The sequence below is a fragment of the Manacus candei genome, unplaced genomic scaffold, assembly GCF_025592945.1.
Source record: "Manacus candei isolate 608988 ecotype Guabito, Panama unplaced genomic scaffold, ASM2559294v1 h1tg000092l, whole genome shotgun sequence".
Classification (NCBI taxonomy): domain Eukaryota; kingdom Metazoa; phylum Chordata; class Aves; order Passeriformes; family Pipridae; genus Manacus; species Manacus candei.
The window spans coordinates 1,190,444-1,216,274 of NW_026138140.1; the positions used below are offsets into that span (position 1 = coordinate 1,190,444).

Here is a 25,831-nt window from a genome sequence, read left to right on the forward strand (position 1 = left end):
TCTTCCCAGTTTTCACCCCGGATTATTTTTATACTTTCTTGATTGCAGGTTAAATAATTAATGCATACAACATCTCTACATCTGTATCTTTTTTCGCCTTTCAATATGACAGTAGTAAACATTTCTACTGACTTCTGACTATGTTTCCACTGAATGATACATCCTGCAGACTTCACTGGGCTCAACTGCACTGAACCTTTAGGTGAACTGCTGGATCCTAGAGTACAACAGTGCATCTCATACACCTCCAACACCTAAAGCATCATGTGTAGTGGTAACAGCCCCCTGAGCCAGAATAATGTGGTTCCAGACCACTGGATTATTTATCATTCCTCTATAACTAATAGGATTCTTAAAAACAATGAAAATTATGCTTTAAATGTTGATCTAAGAGCAAGTTTATATTTGCAGGACAGAGTTCCTGAGGCTTAGCCATGTTAAACAGCCACTCGGAGCACTCTTGAGAGCCAAAGTGATTTCTATCTGAACTGGCTGGGCAGGAAAAAAGGCCTGGCTGAATGGTGACAGCCAGATGCACACTCAAGAGGCAGGTGGAGCTGCCAACAGCAAATGTCAAAATGTCAAATGAGAAGTGTTTATGGTGCTGAAATGTTATTTCAAGAATTGTTGTTTCCTCCAGGGCTGCATAGCAGAAAAGATCTCAACTGAGTCCAAGACACTAAGACAGAACAAAAGCAGATTTGCAAATGCTGGATCAGGATATAGGAGCACCCCATTTCCAAATCAGCAAACTTTAGTTTTACATTAAAAATCCTAAACAATTATTCAAATTCTTGGATCTCAGCCTTTGCAAAGTGTGGGCTTTGTAGTTTGTCTTCTTTTCAACTGCAGTGCAGGTCGGCAGGAACAATGAATAAAAGATCCTAAAAATGCCCATGCCTATGCTCTGGCATTGCTTTTCCAGCACTGTGAAAGAGCCTAGAAACAGGAACACTCCATGTGAAAGAACCTAGAAACAGGAACACTCCACCTTCCATGCTTGCTAACACTGCAGCAGTTCAAATCCCTAAAGCTACAGCCAGCCATCTCAGCAGAGTGGGGAGAACAACCAGGACATCCCTATGCTTACAACTTCCATTCTGGGGAAGGCATCTGCACCAACATTTCTTTGGAAGATGTAGACAACACAAGGAAATGAATGCATCCCTCAGCATCACCTGCTGGCTCCCGTAAACAGGAGTCCTACTACTGACCGACCCCAACACACACAGGATGAAACTCTGGGGGGCTGCAGAAGTTACAGCAGACACAGATCAGCTGTAGGGAACTGCAAGGTCTGCAAACTGCCTCACCGTGGCTCCCCCACACAACACAGGCTTGCTAGACTCTGCTGGTTTGTTTTTTGGTTTTGCTATTTTTTTTTTTGGCTGGCTTCTCAATAATGTGAGCCAGCAGAGTTACTGTTATTTGTTAAAGGTAAGCAAACCTCAACTATACTGCAAGTGCCAGGAGCTTAGCCTGCATTTTGCACCTCTGGTTTTTAGATCCTATTTACAATGACAAAGCTTATACAATCACATAGCTTCTCCAGAAGATGCCTGACTTGCCATTAACTAATTTTATGACCTTTTTGCAAGTTTTTTCTAATCTGCTGTTTTTCTTAAAGACCTGAAGTCAGGTGAAGATCTCAACTTTCAGTGAAGATCTCAGCTTTCACTTAAAAATAAATGAAGCTTAAGAAGCAAAAAGGAAACAAATCTCTAATTTCTAGACAGATTTTATGTTGGAATATCTGAATTTTGATTTTAGATGCTTGAGATTGGCAATCCTGTCTAACAACACACACTATAATACATACTTCCACCGTATTTTACAGCACTTCATGCCACAGGCATAAAGCCTTTTGCTTAATGAAGCAAAAGGCACATCCCAAGCTGCTTTTCAGCCTGAGTGCTGGTGCCTACAGCAGGGAACTATAGACCTCACTGCCACATTCCTCCCATGTCAGTGAAATGCAATACACCACAGTATGCTGCCTGTCCAGACAGACTTTTTCCACTCACTTATATTTCCTGACACACATTCGTTTGAGAGATGAAATAAACCAAATCCCTTCTCTAGCCAATATTACTTTAAATTTAATGATGTCAGTGCAGGCAGAATATCACCATGGATTTGGAACCTCCCTACATAACAGCAGTACAGCCCTTACTTCTTGAAAAGCTGATCAATTGATGTTTACATTTGAATATTATTGCAATCAAACAAGGATGACAACAGCTAGTTACTCTGGTGCTTTAAACACAGTAAGACTGCACACTAGTAATAGTTATTTACTATAATAAGTAGCTGCTGCTACTCCCAACTCTTGGAGTAACTCTGTAGCCGTCGTACACTAATAAATATTCCAAAAGAAAGAGGTCAGACTATGGGTTTCTAAGAATTTGATACTGTTTGCAAGAGGCTTGTGAGGGAGCTAAGCACTCAACAGTGAGTGAAAAAAACATTCCTCTGCCATGCAAAGGTAAGCATACAGGCATGGACACCAGTTAAGATATTTTCTAACCTAGTTGATTCTGTGATTCTGTAACTACACAACAAAAGCTTCTCAGCATTGAAGATATATAAGGATTGTCTAAGATGGCACTTTTTTCCTTCTCTGGACCTTTGCTATTACACCCATTTGGGCATAAGAAGATGAGAACTGCCACCGAGTGTGTAATTCATCTACTGAAAGTGTAACTAAAGCCAGCAAACTCCTATTCTTGTGGATTAAAGACACGGGTCACAGCAATAACCTATTCAGCTCAGAGTCAGTCTCCCTTGCCTCATTTATTATCAGCCCTCCATGACCTAATCCAGCATCCTCAGTCCTGCTCCGCACGCAACTGAACTTTGCAGAGAGCAGTGCAGTTGCTCGTGGTTTTCTTAATCTTATGACAGGGACAGGAATCAGAGGGTAAGAAAAAGCTGCTACTGTGCTGCTGACTGAGGTGTGACCTATTTGTGTTGCTGAAAAGTTGAGCATTTAGCATAAGAAATGGGTCCTGCTTTGCTCGGGTCTTCTGTTCTTGATGGTAGATGTAGATGCCCAGTTTAGAGGTGAAATGACTAACTATTGATTTTTTTTCATATAATGAAATACTGTGCAAAATTTATCTGTTGTTATTTCATCATTAACTAGTAGAAAAGTGGGACTGACTAAAACCTTGTTTTGACAATAAATATACAGCAAAATTTGGACTTGATTTCACTGCTCATTTCACACACTCACTATTGTGAAATATACCTTATTTCAGAACTCTTCAGTTTCTGGAGATAGAATTAAACCAAAACATCAAATCCCTAGTGACAGTTATGCTCTCAGATCTAGACAAATATCTAAAATGCCTGTGTTAGCATGAACCCAGTCTGGGGCTCATTTCTATTAAAAAAACATTCAGATGTGTCTAGAAGGATTTTGCTTCAGAAGAAACCAGAAATGTGACCCATCTTCTACAGCTTCGACGACCTGATAGAAAATATATCCAAAGTCATTAAAGGCCCTTTATCAAAACACATTCTGCTCAGCTTGAAGCTGCAGTGAACTGCCAGTGCAAGCAGTGCTATTTTGATTTTGTTTCCAATATCAGAACAACCAGAACATAATTCATCACATTTGATTTATGAGAGGGAGAGATACATATCTAGATTCCTTTATTGCTCTTTGTCTGCCCAAGAATGCACTTTACCATTACAGAGTTTACTGCTTCCTCCTACTGCAGCCTTGCCACAGCATCACTTTGCTGCTTATAGTCTAAGAGGAAGAAAGAGCATGATCTTATGAAGTTAGTACTTCAAATGGCAACTCCTTCCACAACAGTACCAATTAAATTTATTTTATCACCAAGACCCTCTCTTTTAAAAACAGTACTGATTCTTAAAATTGCTCTCAATTCAATCATCCCATACTTCTCACTGCGTCATTTTATAAGTAAATCTCAAATTCCTTCCATATCATCTTGAGACTTGTAACACTTCAGAAATGGGCCATAACTGCACTAACAAAACATAAAATAAAATACGTGGAAAAAAATGCCTATAAAATCTCTAATGCAAAAGAAGCAGAGGAAATATGCTTGAGGAGAAAGGGTTATAAAAACCCCTGTTACTAATGCAGTCCTTTTGTACAGATGCTAATAAAACAGATGAAGAAGTTTGGCTGGCTACAATTGAGAACAAAATACCGGGGAAACACTTTATTGCTGTTCCCTAGCATCAGAGAGATTTATCAGAGCAGCAAGGGGAAAAAGTACTTGAGCGTGGTAACTGCTTTTGGAAGAAAAGGTTACAGTCTTTTCCATAAATAACAAGTCAGAGCTCTGTGAATGTACTAATGGCAACAAGGCTTCTTCCGGGGGGTAAAGCAGATGACGTCTGAAACACAGTGCAAAGAATACCCAAGCATCAGCACAAAGGGAAGAACCACATGCCACGGCCGGGCAAGATTAATTCAAGATGACACTTCAAAAATGTGTTTACCTGCACCAAATCCCTAAGTGGTAGAGAGATGTGACAGATGGGCCTGGATATGACATAAAACACTAGAGAGACTCCCCCAAAGCAAACTTGCTCTTTTTTCTTGTTACTGAGTAAAGGGGCAACAAACTTTCCTCCCTTAATCTTTCTCTAGGATATATGGTTTGGGAGAACATACAGCATCTCTTAGTGGAAAACAGCCTAAGACATAGTTTTTTGTCTTCAAACACCCTGCAGTATGAAGGGCTAACATCATCATCATCATCATCATCATCATCATCATTATTCTAGACATGAGCTACTGATATGGGAGAGCCACAACTCTTCCCAAGACATTCACTGATTCTGGTTGCCCAGTTAAGACACTGTAAACCTGATTTTTCAGTTACAGCATTAATGTGGGCATTGTATGTCCCAAGGATATCTTTGAACTTCAGCTACAGTTCTGAGTACTCACTTCTGGAAATCACACCCCTGTATCTCAAGTCAAGCACCAAAATGGAGAAGTTATTGATTAGTAATACAACTAGTTTTCTAAAGCCTAAATTTGGAACATGTACTTAAAACAATAAACTTTAACACCAGTTACCCGAGGAGACATTCTGTGTTCTGGCAACACCAATAAACTCATTTTCATAAACAGGCATAGAAAGTACCAGCACCCAAATGCTTTCTCCAAAAGAAAGAGGAAAAAAAAATCTGTCCAAATAAGGACATATGATATATTACACAGGGAGCACATAACAAGCATATTTGGAGAAAGCTGAGCAAAAAGGGAAGAACTCATACCAGATGTTATTGCATGGAAGCACTTGGACCCAACTGGCTGCAAAAGTAGAGGGTTTCTTTTTTGTTTTATATATCCTTCACAACAGGGCTTCCAGACTCTTAAACCTTTGCCAAGCTGCTTTTCCTTTCCCTCTCCAAGCCTTCCCACTGTCCGGAAGGAGAAAGGGACAGTGGAATGCTGCTGCAGACCCTCCTTTACCGTTCACCACTGGCCATCCTCAGTGCCCAAAAAACTGCACCAGATGCACCTCTGGTCAGGGCAGCATGTTTTCCTGATTCCACAGAAAGCTTTGGAAACAAATGTGAATGTATTTCGTTCAATGTACAGACTGCTAGAAATTATTATTATTATTTAGAACGTGCAAAATTATTTACATATTTGATTGAAAATCAGAAAATGACATCTCCCATAAAAAGGGAAAAGATTAAAAAATACTGAAGAACGGGGCTGTAGCTACATGACAGTTTTGATACTCAAGTACCTTAGCTACCTTTAGGAATATGTTAAATGGCCAAAGATCTTTAAATCTGAAAGAATTTGTCTGTTTTTAGTAAGATCATGTCATTTCCTATACCACTCTAAGGACCCTAAGAAACGCTAAGTCTTCCATTTCATGTTAAACAAAAAGTCTAATTCAACTCTTCACCAAATTCACTCATAAAAAAGACTCTTAGGCCCAGACTGAACTAAAATCATGATGATTGTGCAGTCCCAAGCACTGCTACAAACACTTCATGTGCAAGTATTATTCGCTTCTATTATTCTTCCATTTAAATCCTCTGTATGCAGACCTGGTTTCTGACCTAGCTGAAGCATAGTTCCATGGACCAGCAGCACAACAGAGCCAAGTAGTGGAAGTCCAACTCCCCTTCCCCAGCTCATCCTCCTGCCACATCCTGAGTCAGGTCTCCTAGTCCTTTGATTGGCCAGAGAGTTGATTTAAAAAAAAAAAAAAGCCTGCAAACTCCCTCGGAATAATTTTTTGCTAGGCACAGCTCAGTCACAAGGCAAGCCAACTGCAGGAAGGAAGGAAACAGAAAGAGAAAGGAAGGGAAGGTACCTCCTCTTGCATTCAACACCTGCAAGCTGTCCCTGCAGTAACCATGATGTTATACATCTAAAACTTCAGGTGTGGCACAGCGACTGCTTTTTTTACTTGGTTTTCTTAGCAGCTGCTAAATGACCAAGGCTCCCTGGTGTTACTGCAAAAATACGAGCATTAAGTGATAAAGTTACAAAAAAAATCATGCTTTGTCATGTTAATGGTGTGTGAGGGACCCCAGTAGCATGTGGAGACACAAACACCCCTTGAGCAGTGAGCAAACAGCTTCAGCCAAGCTGCCAGCCATTTAAAACTCTGAAGGGACAGCAGGTGTGTGACAAAAGCAGAGTTAAATGCTGTATGTACCAGCATGTGTTATACACTATGTGTGGCCTATTGGCAGCTTGTCACGATAAAGAGACTTTTACATCCAAGAGGTATAATCACGCAATTTAATCCTGTGCATCTCAGTTTCCATGGGCTATTCTGGTGACTGCTATTGTGACTGAACTTTATTATTTATATTTCAAAAACCTGTGTCAGCTCTGCTTCCTGCAAGCCTGAAAGAAGGAAATTACAGCCTGACTCAGACACATAATGGATTGAAAGAACAAGAGTGTAATGGTAAGAGAAATTTCAGCTCTTGTCCTGTTCCTAAAAAACATCAGGAAGAAACATCCTTTGGTGGGGTGATTTAGAGATGAACTGGCCAACACCACACAAATCCCTCAGAGCAGTCATGCTGGAGAGGTATCACAATCCCCCCAAGCAATATTAAACCAGAAGACTCCGTGTAAGGTATTGGTTTCCAAAACCTTTTTCTCTGGTCATGCTGCAGAGCTGGGACCTCTCCTTGGGGGACTCCATGGCAGAAGCAGCTGCATAAAGCCATCTCAGATTGCTCCTCCTCATGACTGCAGGTCCATGCTGACCCCACCTGCTCCCAGTTGGGAGGAACAAGGAAAGGGATGCTCATCCCAGAGGCACCTTCCTTCCTGCTGCGGCAACTCAAGAGCCTGTCCCAGAGCACCTGCTCAGTGGTGGCCAAGGGTCAGCAGGGTCTGTTGGCACACAGCATGGCCTGGGGGAAAATGGTAACCCATCCCTGTGATCCTTTAACATCTTCGGCACAGCTGGATCCTGCAAAGGTAACCGGAACTGTGGTCCTCCTGTGGAATGGGAATGCTGCCTTTGGCACTCAGGGAAATGCAAAAAGGGGCGACTGGTGCTTGGAAAAGCAACCTACCAAAGGCACAGAATGAGACTAGGACATGGAAGTGGACCTGCAGCTTTTCTTCAGGGATGTTAGAAACTTCTCACTCCTACTTTAGGAAGTAGGAGTGATACTCCTACTCCTATTCCATGTACAAGGTGGCTACTAACCAGTGAAAATCTGAACGGGGGCAATTAATTCTGAGTGACAATCAGAAAAAACCATATTTCTGCCTAATCACTGTGAACTGCTTCCTCAATTGCAAGTATGCACACAGCTGTAACAGAAAACAACAGCTTGCTTCAAAGACAACTCCTGTTAAATTTTAAATGAGGAGGTTGGAAAAGCTCACGTTAGTCTGCCTGAGTTTGTCATGGCAGCATGTGCATGATTTTCAAATCTGTCTCTTTAAATACCTTTAATTGCATAAGGTCTCAAAAATCCCAGGTCACTAGCAAAGCACAGTACTGAGGAATCATATCCTGAACTCTCAACACTAGTTACAACACATATCTTTGAGCAAAGATGTCACAGGAACACCTCTGCATATATTGGAGGATTTAATGAGAAAATGAGCCACCACCACAAGGAGGTGGCTGAAAAGCTCAACAGTGGTGGAATTACTTGAATGAAGTGTGTATGTATCTTCTCTCCCTCTCTCTCACACATGGTCTTGCCTTCCTTTCCAATGCTGCTAACACTGGTCTCCACCTGAGATCTCCAGAGCACTTCCAGGATAAAGGGGCAAGTCATTAGGATGTATTGTTGTTAGGATCTTCTTCCTCACCATGCACGTTGGGGACAGTGATCCTTGGCTGAAATTGAATTCCATTAGAAATGTCCATGATAAAAATTTCACCCAGGGATGTCTTCTCATTAGATATGGAAAAAAATGCCCACAGTAATGGAGTCAAAAGAGAAAAATCCCACCGTGGTTGTTGGAGGAACCTGCATATCTGATAAGTCAGTTTTACTGCTGTCATTAGCAGAATACAACTTTTAACAGAGTAACTTTTACTTTCAGGGGAAAAGAGTCTTTCTTTTTGTTCAGTACAAGGAAACAGCATGCTTGAGAATGGGCTCGACTGTTGCAGCAACTGCTCCAGTGCCTGAAGCAGGACACAGCTGCGGGACCACTGTGCCTGACAAGTCAGGGCAGACTGGGATAGCATTCCAAGGTCGTCCATCCCTCCACTCTCCATCATCCTGCACGCTACCCAAGGGCTGCACAACCACAAACATGTGCAGAGACCATAACATTGTATGTTACACCTTTTTTTTTTTTTTTAACCCTCTGACACGTCACAGTGAAATCAGTGTCCCCTCCACCAGGTCCCACAGGTGGACTTGCAGAATGTGACCACTTCTAGTCTCTTGTCACATGCTCACAGGACTGTCAGGTACACGTCCCCAAAAAACTGGGAGACATTTGACCAAAGTACATTGCTTAGGCTAAAGATCAGTTCTCACAAGTCCATAAAAACAGAGAATACTGGACAGAAACAGCACAACTTGGAGAAAATATGTTCCTGAACTTTACAGGACTGTCTAACCTGATTTGAATTGGACAGATTAACTATATTTTTTGTTATGGGATATGGCTTGTCTACCCACTGTAGCTCAACAGATAAAGATTGAGCTAAGTGCAACTCAGCTCTAGATAAAGCTCTTGTAACAACAGAAAAAAACCCCAGAATCACAGAGCCTCAGTGTCTCTCTAAAAAACTCCAGTTTAAAAGCAAAGCGCATGCTTTTCAGTCTCACAAACTCCATCAAGTTGTAGATGTAGTGATTCTTGAAGGTGTGGCATCAGCAACAGTACAGTATTCTGCAGATAAGTCTGATGCATATATTGAAACAAAGTAAGAACCTGACCAGATCACTACAGCCATATCCTATAGCTATACTATTTCTTCCAAGATGGGCACATAGGTAAAAAGACATTTTTCTAAATACAGACAGAGGGGACAGTTCAGCTGGTTAGCAAGGCATTTTTTATGTCTACACAAAACATTTAAGAACTAATAGACTGATCAATTAAATAAGAATGTCCAGTTTTCCATACAGAAGAAACAACTGCTGCCATTTATATGTCCATTATCAATGAAGCAAAATAACAGGCTGAAGTGTCATCTCTTAATTTCATTAGAATTGAAGTAGTTTTTAAAAATAAATTCTAGATAATTTCAAAATAATGTAATTCTAGTAATTTGAATCTCCTTCCTATGGCATCTTAGAGTATCCATGCACTTCCTCTTTTGAAGCCCCTAAATTAAAAATTCTGCAAGGAAAGCTTTCTTTACCATCCAGTTTCACAGAATCCTTACAGAAGGAAGTTTTAATGCTATTTGAAAACAATGTACACTTAATTTCTAGTGCCCTGTGTTCAGATACACTCTTGGTAGGTACTTTTGTCTGATCCTCCCTCATACACACACAGAGAAAGGACAGCCTTGATCTTCACTGAACACTGACAAACACTCAAGATGAGTTATTACCAACTTCTGGAGCTAACAAAAATGCCTCCTTTAAAATACTGAAAAAACCTGGAATACTTCACTATTCTCTGCTTTTTCATCTTCTCTGGAGTCTAAGTGATGATGTTGTTTCAAAACAATAGCAAGAAAAAGAGCAGGCAGTGCAGAAACCACAGTTCAAAATAGCTCCAGTGGAAAAGTATCTTTAACACATGGACTATTGTTCTATACTTAAAGGGGAAGCTGTAGGAGACTTGCACTGGAAGGGATGTCCTGGGTAGTTGAGTCTATTCTCCACCATTGTAGTGGCTGCATGATATAATTCCTTTCAGATTTGCTAGCAATTAGCATCATTCACTGCACAAGCTCCCCAGCTACTTAGTTCATCTCTCTGCCAGTGCAGAACCACAGATGGGTGGCAGTCAAAAGCTGTAATACCTGATTTTCAAAAGAACCCTTCATGCAACACCAACCCACAGAGATTTCTTTTTTTTTTTTTTTTTACATCCTACGATGACAGATGAGTTCAGCTGCTAATGCTCCTTTCTCTTAAACCTCACAAGCCTGTAAAACCTTGAAACACATTTCATATTCCAGTGTAATTATGCAGCTTTTGAACAGCTTTATTCCAGCTCTGATATTCCCCACAGCCTACTCAAACATTTCACTATCAGTTCTCTACCTACACTTGTGGCCAGTTGTTTGACTGAGAAGCAAACCTGACCATGGCCCCCAACAGCAAAATGTGAACTTTTGTACTTAATGTTTCCTAAAATGAGGACTTCTCACTATCTGGATGACCTGTGTACCAGGAAGGTCTTTGTGTGCCACTGGGCAACTGTATGCCGTGGGTCAGCATTTTGCAGAGGGTGCAAATGACTGACTGCTGCTGACATTCTTGGATTGGCAGGTAGGAGATGACATTGTCAGTGCTGGTAGGATCTGTAAATCTTATATAACTGTGACTGAGTACTAGCAGGAAAAGTAAAGTTGATCTGTGCAGGCAGAAGAAGCCCATAGTTTCCAGCAGGAACATCTCTACCAAGACTTCCTGAAAACTTAAACAGAAACCCCTGATTGACTTGGTCTATGTACAGATGTTTTTCATCAGTTTGGAAATAAAAAAAACCCAAACTCAGTGACTGTATAAAAACATTTTCTTTTTCAAAAAGTAAAATGGTTCAATGTCCTTTGCATCTCCTTGAGGATGCTTCCACAGATTGCTTAAAGGATTTAGCAATATTTCTGATCTGACCAAAAGCATTCTACAGGAAAGAAAAATGAGCACATTTAAAACTCATCACTAGCACAAGAAATGACGATTAGCATATGACTAGGAGGTATACAGAACCACTGCTTGTTTGGAGCAGAATTGTCCAAAATGTTACCTGTGTCTTGTAGCAGAGCTAATGCACCAGATAAAATTCTAACAAGCTTGTCTGTGTATACAGAGAATACATGAGTACAGAAAAACAATCAAGAAAAGCATTCATAGAGGAAGAGGTCAACTGTTTATCTCTTTTGTTCATTTAAGAAATTTTAAATTAGTTGATGCCAATCTCCTTTTAATTGAAACATTTCTTTGACAATCTTGGAATAGCTCAACTTTTTTTTTTCCCCCATTAAAAAATAAACCTTTGATGTGCCAGGTCAGGCCACCTACATTCAAGTCTTGTTGGAAAAGACATGTATAAAAATGTAAGAAGCAAGCAAAAATCAGCCTTTACAAAAACTGAAACTAAATTGACAATTTTGATTTAAAGAGCTCAAATCAATTTAATGTGAGTCTCCTTCTGATCCTGTGTCTCCTTCCTGCCTGTCTCCCTTTCTCATTGAGTTAAAAATGAGTCCAAAATGAGTCTTTATGAAAAAGAATGCAGCACAGTTTTTCTTGACCTGAGATCTGAAACCAACAGTTTTGTCTCTCCAGCCTAAAGCAAGAGTGCAAGCGTGCTCCCTCCTCATTTACCTACCTCCTTTTGCTTCCTTGCTTGTCACAGAAAAGTGAGCTCCATTTACTGGCTTGCAAAATTCCAGATGTGACAAAACCCAGAGAGGGGCAGCCAGGATGATAACCAGCAAAGCTAACACTGAAAGGGAACTCAATCTCACCTAAAGGCCACTAAAGCTCCCAAAAGGGCATCTCAGGATAACTTCTCACTGGCCAACTGCCCTTGGAGGCCTGGGTCTGGCTGGTAGGAAATCCAGTAGGGACATCAATAGGGACTGGTTTTAGGCTATACAAATCTAGGGTCATTTAGCATTTCTTTTCAAATAAGCCTCCAGTCACAATCTAGTTTCAACTGAACAACTTCTGGCATCAGAAAATCCCCTCCAAGCCACAGTTTTTATCAGGGACTCTTGATGAAATGCTCATGAGAACATGAGAAAGGCCAAAGCCAAGACATCCATTTTCAGAGTTTCTTCTCAAAGCAGTGGATGGGAAAGGTCAACTTTAGTTTCAACAAACTGCCTCTGGAATTCTACTAGAAAATATGTTCATTAGGTCACTTGGCCACCACCACTACCATCAAGACCTCCCTAACATTCTACAAAGTGAAGCAAATTGGAAGAGAATAATTTTAAAACACTGTTTCTCTGTATTAAAAGCATTTTGTCTCTGTTTCAACCTTTTTAGTTAACACATACTCCTGTTCCACTTTCTTTTGATTTCTAAGCATTCACACTCTTTGGAGAGGCAGAAGAGAGTTATTACCCTGTGTACCAATATACCTGGAAAAATAAAAGTAACAAAAGCTCTGTGAAAACCTGGAAATGAACCATGTGACTTCGAAAACATAAACGCCTTTGCACTGTTCATTATGATTTTCCTTGGGAACACTACTGTAAAGTTAGAGTCAAAACTTTTAACATTAAGTTTGGTTTTAACCCCTTTTGCCTTTTCTTTTTTTATTCAAGTTCTTCACTTTTAATTCCTCTAATTGAGAAGCAGTAGTTTCCAGAAGGCTCCCAGGCAGTTTCAGAACAATAGACAGACCTCATGAGCTTTTAGAAAACAAAAAAGATTAAATTGTTGTATTATGTATCTAGTCTGGAAAGAGGGTTTTTAGAAACTGAATATAAATTTATAGTAACTTTTCAGTTTTAACAAGAGAAGTGGACTTGCATTTTTTTGGTCAAAATCAAGCAAAAACTGAAGGATTAATTAAAAAAAAAGCAAGACAGAAGGAATTAATTACTGCAAGCACATGTAATTGTTTCTGCCCTGTGGAATATGCAGCCATTAGAGTGGTTTAACAAGGCCCTTTTGAGGGTGAAAACTAAAAACATAACCTTTCCATCGCAGCTTTTCCTCAAAACTGCTTCCTTTGAAGTGTACTTTTAGGCTGCAGGTTACTCCACAGCTGGGAGCACGTTACATCTCCCAGAGCAGGTTAGCAGAGGGTCATTTTTCTAAAATTTCCTTCAGTGAGACTATTTTGGTCTTGCAGACTGACAGCTATTCATGCACAGAAAGACAATTTGCTGGTGCCACTACCTTTTCAAAAGGCAACTACAGGGAAGCAATAAAGTTTAGCAACACCTCAGTTGAGTTCAATATCCCAGGCACATGGGGGTAAAAATCTGGAGTCAGGTTTGTCATGCATACGTGACACACCACGTTGGGTGGCTGCCCCTCAAAGAAACGCTGGCAGCTGAAAACACTGCGTTATTTAATTACCTGTGTAAGGAACTGGCAGACTTTAAACCTCCTTTATGTGATCCCCCCTCCCCTCCCCGAGATGCTACAATTTAATAAAGCTATTTCAGTTAAGTGTTTTCCATATTCAGACTCTGCCAGTGGCATTCTTGTTCTACACATTTTCTGTACACTTTTCCTGTAGGAGTATGTTTTTTCATTGTCTTATAGGACCCAGAGAGTGGCAAATAGAGCAGAAATTCACAGAGATCTCCACGTAAGTTGTTTTGGACATTGTGTGTATTATTATATGGTTTAATTATTGCATATGTTCTATTGCATATGTTCTTGCCTACTCTCTGAGTGGCTCAGATATGTTAACATGAGTTACAATGAAAAGAACAGTCAAATGTATTTGCTCTTGAAGAAGATAGTCACAATATAAGGTTAATTTTGGTGGATATTCATTAATGCAACTCTGGTGCTACTGTGCACTGTGCTGAGTACACCCCAAGTATATTCCTCAGTATATCAGCCTTGTCACTGGAGTGGCAAAGATGACATCTAGCTGGGCAAGAATATATCCACATGGGTCCTATTTTCAGCATCTCTAAATGTGAGGGCTTACGCACCTCTCCTGGCTCTGAGGCAGGAGAAAATCCTCTAACACTCATGCCAGTAGTTGGATATTTCCTCTCAGATATTGGGCTTGACCTGTTACCTACTTCTTTTCTGATCATTCATGTTTCCTATAAAAACTCATAAGCCACTTTCTCCATCTGCCCTACCAGTTTCAACAGTTTCAGGCCCTATCTTCACTTAAAATTGCCCACATCCAGATCAACAAGAAGTCCAGTTACTAAAGATTAAGTGAGAACTCACTTCTAGGTGAAGTGACCTGGTTACTGTGGCAACCCTAAAGGATCCCTGAAGTGCCCTAAATTCTGCAGGAGTTGGAGGTAAGTAATGAAACAAAGAGCAGGACTTGCTTAGTGTCTTATGAAAAAATACCACTTATTTTTTCGAGGCTGAAATTGTAGAGTATTAGACACCATATGTGAAAGCTTGAGCTGTTGCCCCTACAAGAATCTGGAGAAAACATTCCCCTCCCTCTCCCCCTTTCACTTAAACTCTCCTAAATGCAACTCTTCTGTGCTTTTTGAGAAATCAGAACTGCTGGTTACAGCACAACAAGTACAGGTGTAAGTATGCACGTGATCCTTTAAATGCTCGGGAGAAGCCAGACAGCTCCCTTGTGCGGATGATCCTCTTGCACGTTCACAGGCTCAAAGCCCAGATGAATAAGGAGAAAAACATTACACACCAGTGACTGGAAACATTGTATCAGCAGAGCTCTTGTCTGACTTCTTTCATTTGAGTTACCTTCAAAGCGGTTCACAACACTGCAGAGCACTAAAGCAAATGCGAGCTCCATCATGAAGCAAGGCACTCGGAGCAAAACACATGCAAGCAGAATCAGGAGTGACTGCTGCAGAAATGACATTACTTTCTGAGTACCTCCTGTACTTGAACCTGCTGTTTTTATTTACCCATAGGCACAGCTGCCTTTTCACTGTCTGTCTTTTCCCACTGAATTTATGAGATCTGTTTGCTTGCTGTAATCTGCTCTTACCTGTGAGGTTTTTGAAAGTCCATCTCTGTATGTACTGACTGGTTCAGCTGAGCCTGACCCTGGTAGGGGTCTCTGGGCTCTGTGCAGTACAGGTGAGCATCACTTTTGCCTTGCCTATCTGTCTGAAATACTGGCAGCAACGAGCAGCACTAACCCTGGAATCCTCCCTTTCCTCTGCCTGCCTGGCTACAGAACCATTGCTCTGTCTTACTTCGTAATTCTTATTTTCAGGTGCTGATCCAAGCTGGGCCCTTGTGTCTTGCATTTGGTTTTGTTCCTGAATTGGTAATAAAAAGATTCAGAATCACAGTGGCACATTTGTATTTTAAACAGCACTTCCTGGTCACTTCAGTGGAGGCTTTTGTGTAAAAACTGATGAGAACAGAAACTGTACAGACATCAAGATATGTGAGATTGAGTCCTAAATAATTAAGCCAATTGTATGCAAGATACTAAATATCTCTTGCGAGGCAAGGTTTTCCTTCTCAAGGATAAATCAAAGAGATCAGCTACTATTGTCATCTGGTCTCTCTGCAGTTCAGATTTGTATTTTACTCTACATCGTCTATTTTGCTTTAAAAGCTTTCTTGTTCAATGTTTTATCCAGCTGTCTACTTAAGACAGTGAAATATAAAAAAAGACACAAGCTATCTTATCACTGGTCCCAGTCCTCTATTCTCTTGTGCTCAACATTTCTTTCCTCCTGTTGTACTGGTACGACAACTTCTGGATCAGGGAACTGATCCAAACTAAAAAAAACCCACCAGGAAGAAACTGGTTGGCTTCTGGATTGGGTTCCCAAGGTAGCTGCACAACACAAAAGCAATATACAGGCAGGAACTTGTAATCTGGGACAGAGAGTGGCAAGCTAGGGACGAATTTAGATATAGAGACAGACTCACAAATGGAGCTTCCACTACTGAAGGTGAACACTTTCTTTTAAATCTCTTCCTAGACTCAATTATTAAGCAAGTTTCTTGAGATCTGCAGCATTTTTGGCACCCTAGGTTAGGCCAGTCTGCTGTGTGTGCCATATCACAGCTGCTGAACTAATGGTTTAATCCTTGCTCTGTACACACTGTCAATATATACAGGAGATGTGAAACAGAAAACAAACGAAACAAATTTAAATTTGCTCCTTGTTTCACAGCATTTTGTACATCCCCTTTTGCAATTTGCTGTACAGAAGCACTGTCTGTATTTCACATCTTAACATATGGAAAGGAGGAGCAGTTTTATAACAGGAAAGCTTCACTGTCCATTCAGAGGCTGGCAGGAGTCTTGTAGGTGTATGTAATAATCCAAAGTACATTTTTAGTGCCAGTTATGTTTCACTTGGTGACTCTTTCAAACCACCAATGCTATGCTGGCACCAGTCTTAGTCTCAAAACAAATCTAGAAGCTCAGCTCATTGGCAGTTTCAGCCCATGACAACAGTTTAGTGCAACATCCTCACAAGCTTTTAATAGAGCCACCAGGAGTTCTGTCACATGCCAGGCAAATGGGACCCAATCTGCTGAGTCTTTAACTAGGTCCCATCAGTGTTCTCCCTCTGGGACAGTGTAAGAACTTGCTAATGCAAGTGTTAGTAACTTTCTGCATTAACTACTGTCTAGGGAGTTTTTCCACCTTTTCCTCCCCCTTTACATTCCGCCCAAGAAATCCACTATTAATAGCAAGGAGGAACAGTCAAGTGGTTACAAGACAACAGAGGATCAGATTCTTATCATGCACTTTCATCCACTTCCAAAGGCTGATTATTCTTCAAAAAGACATTTTAGACATACACAGATCAAAATAATTACTTCAAAAGTTATATTAATAGATTTAATGAAGAGCTATCAAAGAGATTTGAAAGGGTCCTAACAGTCACGATGAGCTGTACGTTGGCAGGGTTTTATGGAAAGAACAAAATGAGAGGCAGAAAAGGAACTGCTGGTATTCTCTAGACTGCCCACACTTGCCATACAGTCCACCAAGCTCTGTTGACTTTGCAGGTGATATGACACCTCGGGGGAGAGCTTGTGGTGTTCTGTACTAAAAGTCCCGTTCATGTTTGCAGTAAAATTATTTATGGATCTTCCTCCAAGTACAGAGATTGTGCTAGTGGGATTTCTGAGGCCTTATGCAGTGGGATGAGACATCCCACCGAACAGAATATAAAAGCCTGTCTAAATTGAAAAACTAGAAGGACTTATGAAGAGAGGGCAAAGACTCGGGCAGTGCACATTATTTTCTGCAGAAATTAGCAAATGCTTGAGGGAGATAAATAACCATGGATGCTATAAAAGATGAAAAAAATTAACTACTTTTCACCTGCAAGGGTCACCATACAACCTTTAGAAAATCTAGATGCTACTTTCCCAGAAAACTACCTTTTTAACCATATCATTCAATCCCAGCTGAGCCTGACCCAGAGAATATTGCAATGTCCTCCTCAAATCCCAAATCAACCCTCCAAAGCTAGCTCAGAGCTTCTTCAAGTTCAGATCTTAGCCAAGTCCAGCTCACACCCACCTCATATGTAGGGCAGGAAATTCTACCAGCACTGAAATTTCCAAACATGTTAGCATTTTGCATAACTCAGTATGAAAAACTAGGAACAGAGATTGCTATGATGCATTATTGTAGAAAAAGATCCTTACGTTATCTTCTTTCATACCCTTTGGAGAGCTGAAAAGTTACAGAGTCAAAGCAGTAAACTCAGCTGAGATGAACTCTTAGGTATTTCACACAATTTTTTCACCCTCCTGCCTTCCTTTTTTTTTTTCCCAACTCCAGTTTTTCACTTTGTCCATCAATACATTTTCAACAGCTGACTACAGAAATTTATTGCAGGATGCTATCCCAGGATCCTACACAAAATCCCACCACAGAGAGCAAACAGTCAGTAAGATTAAATACCAAACAGACTTTGGGCTGTCGATATGCCCAAGGGACTTGATGAAGGCTTGGTAGAAGGCAGCTGGGAGAAACTGCTGGTCCATTTTCAAGTGCTCAGTGCTACTAAACAGGAGATGCTTGGTTCAGCAAGGAACCCTAGGGACTGGCCCCCAAATGAAGTCCCATCCAGATGCTCACAGTACAGTACATCTCCCAGGGTCTTATGGAAGATATTACCTATTCAGGAGCATAGGGGGCAAAAGGGAGGGAGAGAAGAGGAAACGTGTGCTGAGCATACACACAGAAGTAAGAAGAAAAGCACTGGCTGAGCTCCAGAAATTAAAATCTTGTCCCACTGAAGTAGGTAGGAGCTTTGCCACCATGGAGATGGAATTTTACCCAAAGTGAACAGTATTCTGGAAACATCCTCCCTCCAGACACACACTGTGGGAGCTCTTCTGGCTCTGAATAATCACTGGAAACACAGAAAGGGAAATTAAACCCAAACCAAGACAACAATACCAGAACGATTAATCAACAGACAAAAAGAATGCAACAATTAAGTGAAAAGTATTGCAGAAGTGGGTGGAAAGAAGAAGGCAACTCCTGGACCACTGGACTTTGTGAGGAATAAGGAAGGATGCAAGGACTTGTGGTGCCGGGTGCAGGATGCCACGTCAAGACCGCACTGGAGCCTTGGAGTCTGCACAGGTTCAATAACAAAAGGAAGAAAACCTTCCAGTGCAGATTCAGCCTCGGAGTAGGTTCCATCACTAATGCTATATAAAGAGGCCAGAACCTAGCAACTTCAGCAAAGATTCCTAGGAGCAGCCAGCGTCATCGCTTACAAATTCCCAGGCAGTCTAGTTCACAGAAAGGGCACGCTCAGCAAGCGCTGCAGTTGTGTAACTGAGGATTCTGGAAATTAGAAATACAATGCCTGAATACAATAAACAGACACAGTGCCTATGAAGTCCCATCTATTATGACAGCTATGACCCAGTTATTTAGCCTACATTTGCCCTCTGATTTAGTTACCATTTGGGTTCATACCACAACTATATATAAGGTCCCTTTCACTGGCTTAAGAGTTCAGGCTGCCCAAGAGGCCAAGTTCTACCTTTCAGAGTGCCTGAATGCCCCAAATTCACATAAGCTGACCAGAGAGATGAATTCCCATCACTGCTGGAACTCAGCCCCTATCTCCCAACCAAAGACCTCTTCTTTGCTGCAGCTCTGCTGCAAAAAGGGACCAAATGGCTGCTTCTGGGAACTACTGCAAAAAATGCACCACTTCAGATGTGGTGGTGACAGCAGGTTAAGTTGCACATTTACCACTGCTGAATATTCAAGTATTGTATTCCCCTCTGAGATGAGAAATCCAGATGAAGATTCATGTCTAGATATCAATGATGAGTGAGTGACAAGAACTAACCAAGCATCAAATCAGAGTTCCCCGAGCAACTGTGTGGTAACCACAGCATAGGCAGGCACACAGCTGGGTTTGGAAAGTCTCAAGGTGCTCTGAGTTTTCCTCAGGACTCTTCTTTCCTCACAAAACAACTGGAAAGGCCTGCTTTTAGCAGGCCTCCCCTGTGATGGCATGAGGCTCACAACATTCACAGAACTCAGGCCCTCTTCTCCTGCTCTCTCTCAGGGGAAATAACCAGGGAAAAACCCTTTTCACAGTCCTTCCCCAGACATGGCCAGTCTCTTCAGGTGATGGAGATCTGACACTCCATGGTTTGCTGCCTGTCTGCCAGGACAGACCACTGGCTTTGGTGTGAGTTCCTTGTCCATGGGCTCCACTGTCAGCCCTCAGGATTGTCCAGTCTTAGGGTCTATTGCCTGATGTTATTAAAGGTAAGGGGGCAAATGGATGGCAAGAGGGAAAACTGGAGCAACAAGGCAAAATAAAGCATCTCTGCAGGCCCTGCAGTACTCTGCTGGCTCAGAGCAAGTTTTTCACCCAGTTATCTAACTTAGCTGGCAACTTGGAAAGTGAATTAAAAATGTCTTTGTTCCTTCTGCAGACTCTGGAAACAAACCTGGAGGGAAAAGAGTGTCTGGAGAGTTACTGAGCTCTGGTGCTCCCTGGCAGCCTCAATACCATTGTTACTCATGGTGAGAAACCAGCAGAGCTGCTTCTCAGTCTGACAAGATCGTGGGATGAAAAGCATGGACTGCCCATTGTGCTGGGCTTTGGACCAGGCTGCTGGCTTTTCCCAGCATCTGTCATGCAGCTGTGTGTGTATAAAGGGCACATCACAGCCCTCCTTCCCAACCTTAACAGCAGACCTTGTAAAGAACAGTGGGGCAAGGATCATTATTTGTGAGAGGAGCTACTTGCTTCAGGAGTGCTAAGAGGGCACAGCTGAAAACAGTGTCTAGCACAGTCTTTATTACATTGTGGTACCATCTTTCCTTCATTATTTAAAACAGCTTCAAATGCATTTAAAAAAACAATCACTGGAAGGAATATCTTTTTTTGAACAGCTCTTGCCAGCACTCAAGGAGACCTGAGAAAGCTGAATGCCACGAGCTGAAAGGCTGGCCATGGAAGGTGGCTGGGCTTATTAACCTTGCTGCTCACCCCTTGCTGGATTCAGTACTTAGACCATAAAAAGGTCAGACCTTTAAAGAAAACCAGAACCTAATCCACAAAACCAAATTTAAAAATCTACTTCTGGGTCACCTGTGTCTAAGGTCACAAGTCCAGCATTTCCACAAGTTATCTTCACTGCCATGATGCTGGCTGCAATATCAGGGAAAATGTAAGAGTAAGGAGACTAATGTAAAATCATTTCATCTTAGTTCTGTCATCTGTCTCCTACCTTCTACACGTGATATTACTATTTGTCTTCTTTTTCATGCCCAGGCCCATAGCAGTATCTAGAGAAATGGTTGAAAATGTATAGTTTTTCCCAGGACCTACACTAACTCCATACACAAACCTATATTTTGTTACATTCTTCTACCTTCCTTCAAAGTATATTTGATGATACTAGTCTTGTCAATACACCAGCTGGTACCAAACAGATAAGTATTTTCTACTGATCTGCTATTTTACCTAAAAATGAGAATTTTAAGACTAGTACAATCCTCACTCGAAACAGCTGACAACATTCCTTTTAAACTGTCAGAAGTAGATTTTCAAGAGAGAACATAATTTTTAGGAACAGAGAGACACGAAGACATTTTGAGAATTACCCGTTCAAATGGTGCCCCTTTACACAAGTGAAAAATAAACACATTGAAAGCATACAAAATTCTATTTTTTTTTTTTTGTACAAATTGGCAGTGTTATTTCACTGTGCTCTGGTTTTAGAGTACAGGAGAACACATGATATTTAAATTTACTTACCCTGTAGATTCCCTGCTGGGCTTAAAGTACGGCCACTGCTCCAGCGAAATGCCCTCAAGAGATCAGTTTGTTATTGGGGTTTCTAAACATTTATTTCAGTGCAAATTCTGCCAGAAATTGGAACTTACTGCTTGTTGTGAAGTTAGCCTCCCCAGCCTGGGGAAAGGAGTCTACATCTTGGATGACCTGTAGTACTCCCACAGTCCGTGCTGGGGGATCCAGGGCTACAGAGCTCTCGTTCACTGTTATGTCACTGGCTCCCGTTATCTGGTTGGTTGGTGGTCCTCCTATGGATGCTTCCAAGTCTGGAGGTATATCATCCATGCAATCTGCATTTGGCTAATGGGAGGAGAAGGAAAAAAAAAAAGAAAATCGAGCTTCTACCTGATAAAAAGATTGAATTTACTTGTTCTCACTTATTTTGAGCTTTTCACTTTATTTCAGTACTGAAAATGGCAACATGTAATGAATAAACACACAGAGTTTGTCTGTTTTCATGTACTTAAAACAATCTGTTGGAAGAGAGACCCAAAGTATGCCACGGAAATATTATTAAACTGTGTCACCTACAATTGCTAAACATTATTACTTATACTTTTAGAAGGTTTTGGAAGAGTGTAACTCATTTATTGATACGATCTGCTCAACATAAGCAGATTGCTGAGTCAGATCACAAATGTAAACAGACAGCAGGAAGGGGAATGATTATCTTTTCCCGAAATATACATTTTATAGAGCCAATATCAGAGCTTCCCAGAATAAGAATCCAAGGGAGCTGCCTGTGGGTGCATCTATGTGTGGGCTGCAAAAACAAATGCTAAAGCTGTTTGTAAGACAATTTCTAAACATCAAAAGATCATTTCCCTTGATAATACTGTATTTCCTATAAAATAAAATTATAAGAAAAGAAACAGACAAGCAGTTATGGGAATTCGAAGAGTATTATTCGATTTCTAGTCTTTCTTGCTATGTGATTTAGCAAGACCAACGACAGAGGGACACAGCAAGACTGAGCTGCAATACACAGACACCTGGTTTAGTTAGGAAACGTAAAATTAAGTTGTTCCCATTTATCTTTATTTTTCAGGAATCAGACAGCTAATCTGGATCAGTCACTTAGGTTTCCTCTAACTTCAGTGGTTTGAGACAATACCGCTGTGGGATTCATCCCATACCCCTAAGTATGAATTGCCCCCTCTGCTTTCCCTCTGCTCAGCACTAAGCAGAGACAGGGCTTAAGCTGCTAGCCTGGAAATCCAGCTTCCAGATGGCTAACGTCACAGGATACGCACTCTCTTCAGTGGATCTGATTTTTTCTATGCTTAGTTCTCACATGCTAAGGCACTTTGGAAAATCTCACTACCTGCCTATTTTGCCATAGCAGGCACCAAGAAACTAAGTAAAATATGATACAACAAAGGCTTAAAGAGAGGCTTAACTCTAAGCACAAGAGAAATCCCTTTGAATTCAGGCACAGAAGGTTACCATATGCTTACATGTTTTTTCAGGAGGAGGAAAATCGCATGTTTTCTCTTTTTCACATACATTCCCTGTCTAATGGTTGCCGCCTCATAAGTACTTTTTCACAAATGTTCCTAATGAAAAAGGCAGGCAATTTAAACAATCTTATATCCACAAACTGAAGTTTGGTATAAAAATTAGAATTGTTGTTGCCTGGGTCCAGCCTAATCCACAAGCAGCAAGAACTCCTCAGAATTCGAATAAAGGCACATTCAGCTATACCAGGTTTTAATGAAACTCACTGAACCTGCACTTTTTAAAATTAAATACCAATCACTTATATGCAGGACAGGGATTCAAAATTATCCCTTAGATGTAGCACTCAGCTATTATGAAAAAATGTTTTAGGAATTTCATTTTTAACTTAAATTTGCCTTTGGTGGCAGTGTATCTTAAAAAAAAAAGTCTGGTTTTTTTTCTATTACAGAAAAAAGTATTTCAATTTTTTCCAAGGGATCAGTTGTTTGTCCTTTGCTCTGATGCCAGTTATTCCTACAATGGGGTTTTATCACAAATTTTTAAACCTTTAAAGAGTGGGGATTATAACTGAAAGCCAAATCAAACACTAAAGATGTAAAAATAGTATTGTTTGATATAATTAATCCCTTTACTCCTGAATCATTTTAGTTGGAAAAAATGCCCCAAAGTAAGCAGCATGCTATAAAACTAATGATATGAAATACTGATCAAAACACGCCCCCCCCCCATTACAGCTTTTGCTGCCAGAGTGACCCAGATACATTTGCTAAGTTTAATTATATTGGTTTCACTCATTCCTTGCATGTAAGTGCTTTGAGAGCACAATTCCACTAAAGTCAAGGGAAGGTTTTATATTGACTTCTGAGGGCTTGGCTAAGGCTCTTAGTGAATAGCTTCAAGTCACACAATCTGCTGCCAAAAATCCATCTGACTGCATATCCAGCAGATATTTGCAGAAAAGAGGGAGAAGCAGGGGGAAACTATTTTATGTGATATGATCATCCCAATAGCAATGTAGTGCTATTTAAAGTGAAAGACGCTTTAACTGATAATCCATTTCAAATATTACAGCTGTGAGAAGTATAGTCTGAGCTGGATTCACCAGCAAAGAGGGAGTGGAAAAGGTTAGGCCAACCATTTGCTGATAAATAGTTAATAATCCTCCAGAGCTGCAGAGTGCCACAGAGAAAAGTGAAGGTGTTTGGGTGCTCAGCTACCGTGAAAAGGAGTGCAGACATTTCGGTGTCTCACAGCTGCCTGGGGAATCTGGGTTTAGGGCAGATAATATTTGAAGTCTCTGTTACAAAGTAAATGGAGAGTTCAGATGTGAACTGAATTGAAACATTTAGGTATTTGGATTTTAACCAATCCCTTCCTGGAAAATCCCAAGTCTGTGAAATGAAGCACAATATATCCACAGCCACACAAGCCAGGTCCTTAATAACAACCATAGGACAAACATGCTGCTGGCAGGAAAAAAACACCATAGCCCTGCCTGTGATAAGATTTCCTTATTCCTCCCATTGTAAAAGTCTGGAAAAGGACTTGGGCAAATTTGCACTCAAGTCTCCCATCAGAGACTGGTGCCTGCCTAACGCTGCTTTCCTGTGAGTGGAAATTCCACCTGAGACGGCTCAGCAAGACTCAAGAATGTGGTTAGGGAGAGACATTTTGCTTTATCCACTCTACAGAAATGTTTGCCACTTCTCACTGAGAAGCCTTAGAGCTTTACAGGTGCTTTGAGGGAACATCTCTTCCCACAGCAGCCTACAGACATCTGGCTAAGCAATGAGCCTCTAAACACATCAGCTCACGTGTGCTGATAGACTGGTGGCTTATCCAGTACCAACACCTACAACTACACTCACCAAAGAGAAGTGAGCTTTGCCCAGTGCCTGCAAGCCCTCAGGACTGATGTCCACCCTGGGCTGCCCTCAGCTGGTGCTGAGAAGGGTGAGGACACACAATTTCTGTGCAGGTGGAGAACAGGTCCTGCAAGTGAGCAGGAGCAGTGACAGCAGGGCAGGAGCTCAGAAGGACAGAGGTTGGGAAGGAGTGGTTATGCAGAGGAGAAGCAGGAGAGGGTGAAGCAGGAGTTGAGGTGTATGTCAGGAAGAGAAGGCAAAGAAAAGAGAGGAAGAGGAGCAACTGATAGCAGTATAGGATTTTTTAACCCTCAGGCTACCAGATGCTCTCAGACTTCCACTTCCTTTGCTGTCACTCAGAGGACACCTGACACAAAGGCTATCATCTGCTCCAAGTTCCCATGGACAACAGCTCCTACTGAAAGTCACCTCGAGGGGTAAGGCTCTCTTATGTTCCCTTCATGAACCTAACTGATGATCCATGCAGGTGGGAGCCAGTATGCCCCCTCCAAAAGATGTAGGGGGCTGTTTTTCAGTTTGTTGTCTTAGAACAACCCAAGGAAATTTTTACAGAACTTCATACAATAAAATCCCCTAAACAAACTTTGCTAGTGGAACATTAACATATAAGTGTTTTATTTTTAGTATTGAGACAGACCAACACTAAAGCTGATTTGGAAAACTTAATTTGAACCAGTTGTTCATGTATGTTACAGCAGTGTCTTTAATTACACGCCCAGTACAATTATTTCCACAGAAACTCCAGGCAGAAAGCCCTCAGTGACGGATGCAGAATGGATCTCCTTTCTGCTTTGTGGTACAGAGAGAACAGGGAGCTGTGAGGAGAGAAATGATGGCTGAGGAAAGTGAATGGCACTTTAATTATTCCTGGCAATTAGGTTCTATACCTGCCACTACAGAGCTGTTTGTATATAGTAAAGGCCA

General features: G+C 41.2%; 1 protein-coding gene across 1 annotated transcript in view; it reads right to left on the bottom strand.

Moving 5' to 3' along the window:
- Positions 1–25,831, bottom strand: part of RNF150 (ring finger protein 150) — a 119,298-nt gene that overhangs the window by 8,613 nt on the left and 84,854 nt on the right. The window contains exon 6 of the mRNA XM_051768149.1: positions 21,650–21,860. Coding sequence (XP_051624109.1) covers positions 21,650–21,860 — 211 coding nt within the window. The remainder of the gene's footprint in view (positions 1–21,649; positions 21,861–25,831) is intronic.